Raw genomic sequence first — 7,805 nt, forward strand, 5'->3', positions numbered from 1 at the left:
AAAAAAAACACCACACACAACTTCCCCCCACTAAAAACAAAACACCAACAAACAATAATAAATATTTTGCTCTGCTTAGCACCACTTTTAGAAGAGTCCAAGCTACTCTAAAAATAAAAAAATAAAAAAAGTTTTTAACACCTTGAAAAGTACCATAAAGGATACATGATATACAGGCTCTTCTACACCAAAGTGGTTATACCTGGTTAATAGCGTATTGTGAGAATCAAAGTTGCATACTGCCATCCCTCACCAGTGCCTGAGCTTCTTCTATGTAAAGTCAGTAGCAACAGCAGAATCCTCAGAGCATTTTGTGCAGTCTGTGGCACTTCGAGGGGAGCAGGCTGTTTTGCTTGTTTTTGTTATGAATTTCCATGGCAGGAAGGGGGAGGAATTTTTTTTTCAATATAACCACTTAAGATAAAAAAAAGCAAGAAAACCTATATTCAACTGAAAGGGCAAAGGAAATGGGCAGAAAATTTTCTTACAAGTGCAGGGGTGCTGGACCCAATAGTCTGCAAGGTCCCTTCCAGCCCCTAACATCTATGAAACTATGAAAAGAACTGCTAGAAATGCATGCAAATATGAACAACCTGGCTTACTAGAAACAGGACTAATAAGACACTTAGGACTTGTCTATAATGCAGGAGCCACATATCTCAGATAGGAAGCTCCTGGGCATGCTCTGTTTTCCCCCTTGCTGCTATAGGCACAATCTAAACCTGGCAGTGCACCTATGACACCACTCCAAGGTCACTGTCAAGCATGCTATGTCTCAAAAGCACACCCACGTGGATGCCCTGAAGCATCTTCAGCAGACTTACAGGTGGGAAAGATGTCCTCAGGAACTGTCAGGCCAGCACATGCCACTGCTGCAATGCAGGTGTATACTTAATGAGCAAGAGTGGCCAGAACTTTGGCTGCAAATCACATCCAAAAGTTAGCATCTTTAGCAACATTACCAAAGTCAGAGGGAAGAATGCAGTACCACAACAACTTCTCAGCACTTTACTTGGGGACTGATGGATAGACCAAACCCTGTTCAGTACGTAATATTAGAAAGGGTTAACAGGATGAGAAGAAATAGCTCGATCTACCTTGCAAGTGCTGAACAACATTTTACTTTAAGTTTAAAACTTAAAAGTATAAAAACACACATAACACTTGTTATCCTCTCTTCATTATAGTATCTACAGGTAAAGCAAGAAAGGCACACTATAAAGAAAATTAAATAATATACATTTAAATAAGGCATCCAAACCAAGCACTCTGCTAGATCTGAAACTGATTTTCCCAGATATCACTGGGGATTTGGGTCAAGCATTTAGTTTGTCCCCTTCTTCCATAAATACTTACATGAGTTAACCAGGGTACAAAACAAAACTATGTTGTAAAAGGGTTTGCATATACTACTGATGGATTAATCTTCCACAATATTATTGCAGACAAAAAAAATACTTGGTTAGTTTAATCAAGCTTTCAAAATCAAGCTTGCAATGATACAGGTAAATGATCCGTTTTTAATTAAAACTGCTACGAACAATACTCATAGGAAAAACAAAGTGCTTACAATACCGCCACACTAAAACCTGTCTCACTATAAGCTGAAACTCTTGGTTGAAACATAGGTTAATAAGTCACGTCCAATAGCACAAGGATCTTGGAACAGTGGACAGCCACAGCCTTTGCATCAAAAAGTTTATAAGAAAGTTCTGAGGCAGTAGCAAAAAGACTTCCATAAATACTTACATGAGTTACCCAGGGTATAAAACAAAACTATGTTGTAAAAGGGTTTGCATATACTACTACAATCCAAACTTCCCTAATTTCATTTTTTGGAAAAGTACCACTAGTATTTGAAAACTTGAGCACATAGTTCTACACTTCATATTCCTCCCATATTCCTGGGAGGAACAATTTATTAGGTCTTAATTATTTCTATTCATTCAGAGAAACAATGCATCTTTCTGTTTTAATAGCTGAAAATTATTTTTGAAAGAAAAATAAAAGTTAGGGAAGTCATCCCCCTCTTTTGCCTTACTCTCCCTATAACAAAAGGGCAAGATGAATTCTCAAACAAAAAAGACATTTATTCTCCCAAGAAAAATAGAAAACCGCTATAAAATTAAGAACGGAATTTTAAAAAATTAACTTCTTGATAATTTGCTGTCACATCCAAAAAAGGATTAGATTATTTTATAGACTGGCACACATGGGAATTAGAGACTTGTATAAAAGATTGGCTAAGTGGATCAGTGTCTAAATCAAGCATAGTGATTTCTACTGATCTAAGGAGGAACTGTTGGTTCTCAACAGCTCTGAAGGAAATCAAGCCTTTCCTCCCAATTTAAATGAAAATTAAAATAGTTGACATAGAAAGTCAACTTGTTCTTTCTGGTAAATGCATGCTTAAGTTGATAGAAGCTGGACAGCTTTTGTTGTATTTTTGTTGTAAAAAAGGAAATGTTCCCTTACTACTGAAGTTTATCCATCCAGGGGAGAGAGAAAGACACCCCTTTTCCCCCTACAGTATTTCAGGATGGATTTCCCAGAACACTGCAAGTATAATCTTCACTGCAGAGTTAACCTGCACTATCTACCTCTCAAGTGAGAGCAGCCAAATGTGCAAAGAGCAGTCAAGTTCCTATGTTCATAGTAGTTGCTGCCCTCACCCAGTAAAATACATGAAACTCGAGAGGTTTTCCTTTTCTGAAAAAAAAAAAAAAAACACAGGTAAGTGAGTTGCCTGCAGGTAACAGCTTCTGATAACAGGGATTCTACAACCTCTCTAGGTAATACCAAGTTTAAAATTTCCCTTATTGAAATTTAAAAACGTATCAGTCCTGGTTTTATTCCCAGCAGACAGAAAATAATTGATCACTATCCTGACCACAAATCACCACTATGCCCTTTTTCAATTTGAAGACTTCTCAAACCCCTCTCAGTCATCTCATCTCTAGCCTGAATAATCCTAATTCTTTCAACCTATTTCTTCCTCATGTCATGTTTGCAAATATATTATGCTATTTATCTGTATTTAGTTTTTGAACCACTATCACTATACCACTCTAGCTTGTTTTCTGTACTACTTCAGTCTAACTAGTCTCTCCCTATTTAGGTTGATATTAAAAAGATTTTTCTTAATAAAAAGCAATGAAGTACTGGAATGCATAACCTGGAGAAGTGGAATTTCCATAATTGAAAGCTTAAATGAAGGTTAAAGAAACATTCATCTGGGTTTGTTTGGAGAGGGCAGATCCTGCCAGGAGCAAGGAGTTGACCAGAGATCCCTCCCAGTCCTACGTTTCTAGGATTTTGTATTTCTTCCATCCTACAGGCAGTACTTTGTACTCATCTTTCTTTAATTTCATCCTACTTATTTTCACTACCTGACCTCCGTGAGTTCACAAAGATAACAGCCACAAAGACAATGGGGAGAAGGGGAGGGGTGGCTCTGACCCCTACCCCACGTGGAGTGGGGGGTCCATGTCTGGGAGCCACTCTGAGCCTGTGGGGGTGGGCTGCTCAGGAGCAAGGCAGGACACTTCAGGAGATGGTACTTCACCCTCTCCCTTCCAAAAGGCAGCTCCACACTGCACCCCTGTCCAGTGGCCCCGGACTTCCTTAACTCACTCTCCTAAGTATCCCCATCCCCACTGGGTAGACCTAAACCCCACCCACCCTACCTAGACATATGCCATCTTCATGGGGGTTCACAGATATAGACTGTGCATGGCATTGCTCTTCTCTGCTTTCAGCCCTACATGCAGACATGACAGGACTGCATGAAGACTGCTGCCCAGTGGTACCCTTGGGGGGCTGCAGTGGAGCTAAGGAGCTTGGTGTGCCCAGCCTGGCCCTGGCAGTAGCATGGTTTCTCCCCTCCACCCCCCACCAACAGCATCCTCCAGCCATCTCCAGCTGGGCAGGTAGACAGGGACAGCACTGGCCTCTGCCAGCTCACCCAGGCTCTCCCCAGATGACGAGACACCAACCTCATGTCCCTGGTGGCACAGGGCAGTCACAGATTTGTGTTCCCCACAGGCTTTGAGGCCTGTGCTGAAGGGATGGAGGATAAAAGCTAGAGAGGAAGAGGGTGGAGTGACAGGAAGGCAGCATGATGCCAGGAAGACAGAGACACTGGAGTGGCGGCAGAGCTCACATATGCATGGGACAATCCCTGGGTTCAGGCTGGATGCTCCCTCCACTGAGGGGCCTGGCAGAGCTTGGGCGGGGACTGCATTCCCAACCAGCTCCATCCTGCCTAAGAAACCTAGGAGAGTAGGGGATGACAGGGCAGTCCCATATGGTCATCCTATAATAGTTGATAGTTTTTAGAATTTCAGTAAGCTAAGCTACAGTTCCCACCAAACTGAAGAATTTGTTCATCCTTCACACACCAGGGAGCTGGGAAAAGCATTGGAGGATTATTGGATCCCACGTGGGCACTGACTTGTTGAGCAAAATCCAACAGTCATGGTGTTTGGCCAATATACCACTCCTCAAGTGGAAAGGCAAATGGGGGGGGGAGGGAGGGGAGACACCACACACAGGGTTCAAGGCAAGAAAAATACTCAAGTTAATTTTGCATTGAAAACAAGCCCATAAGATGACAAGTAAATCACTGAAGTTATTTACATTATTCTCAAAATCTTACACCTAAAATTCAAGCCTCAGTGTTTGTAACCCAAAAACAAAGCCTAGCACACCATCAGATATTACTGAGTACTGACTTCATTCAAACAAAAGCTTGTCTTGCTATTTATTAATATTCCCTACTGTTCTATTAATGCAAGACTAGTGCAAGGAATGAAATTAACAAAAAGCCTGCCAGAATTTTAAAAGATTTTCATATATCTCTATTACTGCTCTTCCATTCCTTAAAACTAGGATTGCAGCATTAAATATTGAATAATCTATACAATAGTTTTAATACCATCTTCCAATTGATCATTTCCCTTTCAATATACAAATCACACACTAGTTGCTCTCTTCCACAGATTTTAAACACTGCAACATTCAAGCACATCTTAACAGATTTGCTTTGCCAACTGCAACATCAGCACTGAACAATGTACCAAGCTCTAAACTTCTATTTCCTACACATTTCCTCTACTGTAGTCCACAAACCAGTATTTGTCTAAAGAAGCATGTTGTTAATCATGTGGTGCTGGCCTTCCACTGTTTTCAGCTACAAAAACAAGCTAAAGAGTATTTGCTTTTTCCTCATAGTACTTTTTTGGTAAGCAATCACTGCAGTTGCCAGAGATCCGAACAATACAATGGTGGGAAAATGGGAGAGAGAGGGAAAGGGGTCAGTGTTAAGCCACACTTCTGCCAATACAAAAGAGTAGACTCTAGACAGTCACTCTGATAATGTGCATGTTGTATGCACATCTGGAAACATAAGAAATTACTTACAATTGTGTGACTTGTAAATAACCTGTATTATCTTTAGACATGAACAGTTGCAAATTACTGCCAAGAACCAGGTGGTAGCAGCATCTTTTAAAATAGGATTTATATATTTTAACTCTTAATAGTTTGTTCAATAAAATCATGCTCAAGATGTAGTAAGATGTTTTTTCCTCCCCACACCCTCGCTTTTTTTTGGGGGGGGGGGGGGGGGGGGAGAATATCATTTTTAAAAATTATGGAAACTGAACAAACTCTATCCATAATATTCAATTGCTTGAGGGTGAAAACAAAGTCACCCTTCCAAAAGAAAGTGTAAAGTCCAGACAAAAAGTTATACTTGAAACTCAGAAATGAGCTGTTTTGTTTATACATGCTGGAAAACTGTTTATTATTAAGTAGACTGAGTTTACCACTTCTTTTCAGAAGGTTTTACTACACAAGAGATAACCAGCACTATGTAACTTGAATTAACTGGTAGTCAGCTGCGTACAAACATGCCAGGCTGAGCTGAGATACTTTTTTCACAACACATACAGGTTTTCTGCCCTCTACCTAAGAGAGGTTTGTGGAGCAACTACACTCTAAGTACAAAGGCCTTAGCTAAACTACCAAGTGAATTATCTGCCAATTAACTGCTATGGGGCGGGGGGAAAAAAACAGCCTAGTATACACAAAGCCACAGATCAGACTATCCACTTCAGTCTTGCCAGGTGTAGCTCACATTTAGACTAGTGGCAGAGGCAGAACTATGGATTTCATTACCTGCCAAAGCCAAGTCACACAACTATTTAAAAAAAAATATATCATTACTTGTTATTTTAAGATTTCTTTCCAAGAAGTCTTCATTTTGTAAGATATTACAACTTGTTCTTGTCATATGCTGGCAGCAAATGAGGCAATCAATTAATATTTGAAATGTTTTCAGCAGTTTGCAACCCTAAGTTTATATTCTGGCTTACCAGACTGCATAATCATTTTCAGACTCCCAGATCGTTACAAATTAGTTATCCATCTACTAAATCTACCTATGCAGTAATACTTCAGACCTCTGAGGTGCCAAACATTTACATAAAGATTAAAGAAACAGAGATTTCTTCCTATGTTTATTCTTTTTTAAAACCTCCTCATCCCAGTTACCTAGTCAGTCTAACTCCCTCTCTGAAATAATGAATAATAAGAGTCACTGCCATACACTTGTATTTATCTGTATAGAAAACTTTTTTTAAATGAATAAAAAAATAAAGTTGAAATGCAAAAACACCCCAGAAGTTAACCCATTAACAACAGTAGTCAATCTTCCAGGTTATTTTGTTCTCCATTTACCCCTCCCCTCCCCCCACTATTAAATACAACAAGGTTTTTTCTCTCTTGTACTTATTTACCTTAGAATTACCTTCCGTGTGGTACTTGGCACAAGATCGAAGCTGAGTCACCCAGTATTGTTTCTCTTTTGCATCAGCAGCTAGAAATGAGACACAAGAGTGCATAGACTGTACAAAAGCCAAAATAATATTAAAAGGGAAAATAAAATAAAACAAGTTTTTTAATTTGATAGCTCTCTAAAAGCTTTCCTAGGTAAAATTATAGAGTTATTTGTTGCATATAAAACTTTGTAAAAGGTATTCCATATGAATACATTTAATTGGAACAAATCTGAATGATGGTGCCTTATACCAACATAGCTAGTATTCCTGTATGGGAAGTTAGGGTTTGCTACCCCACTGCATCAGTTAATTTGTGGTATGCCTGTATGTACATCTTACCCCACATTTGGTACAAAGTGGTTTGCTCCTTTGTTAGCATGGAGGTACCTGGCATTTACCATGGGAATAAAAGCATGCACATAACATAATAGCACAGATTAGATGATACACTGTACATTCAAACCCTAGTTGACATGGTAGTACACTTGCTCCCTGGTAGCACTGGTAGTGCTCATGACTTTTCTCTCTCTATGATGTGCCAAGACATCTTGGGAGGCTTTTTAAGTAGAAAAAGAAGAAAGCAAAAAACAAGCTTCCCACCTAAAGTATTAAACATATTATAGCTGGCGACTAGTTAATTTTACCCTAGCAACATTTTAATCAAACACAAAATTAATGGACTGGATATAGCCATAAAAATCGAGCCAACCAATTATACTGAAAAAGTCCAAGTCAGATTTCCAAAAAGCCATATTAAAAAAAACCCACAAAAAACCCAAGTTATTCAGAAACCTAATATTATCTAGTAGAGAGACAGAACAGAAAAATTTATATAAAGATCCTATAGCAATATTATCTTGTCAGTATTTGACAGAACTAGAATATGATAATAAGTTTCTCAGCATTCTTTTTGTATACTCTCCAACCTATCAACAGATTTGCTGCTGTTTCCTCTAAATGTAC

At 39.1% G+C, this 7,805-nt stretch overlaps 1 protein-coding gene across 1 annotated transcript in view; it reads right to left on the minus strand.

Annotated features, from left to right (window-relative positions):
• Positions 1-7,805, minus strand: part of OSBPL10 (oxysterol binding protein like 10) — a gene marked incomplete at its 5' end in the record, with an annotated part of 201,287 nt that overhangs the window by 140,272 nt on the left and 53,210 nt on the right. The window contains one exon of the mRNA XM_019533536.1: positions 6,801-6,880. Within this exon, the coding sequence (XP_019389081.1) occupies positions 6,801-6,880 (80 nt within the window). The remainder of the gene's footprint in view (positions 1-6,800; positions 6,881-7,805) is intronic.

The sequence above is a fragment of the Crocodylus porosus genome, unplaced genomic scaffold, assembly GCF_001723895.1.
Source record: "Crocodylus porosus isolate Cpor-Errol unplaced genomic scaffold, CroPor_comp1, whole genome shotgun sequence".
NCBI classification, from domain to species: Eukaryota; Metazoa; Chordata; order Crocodylia; family Crocodylidae; genus Crocodylus; species Crocodylus porosus.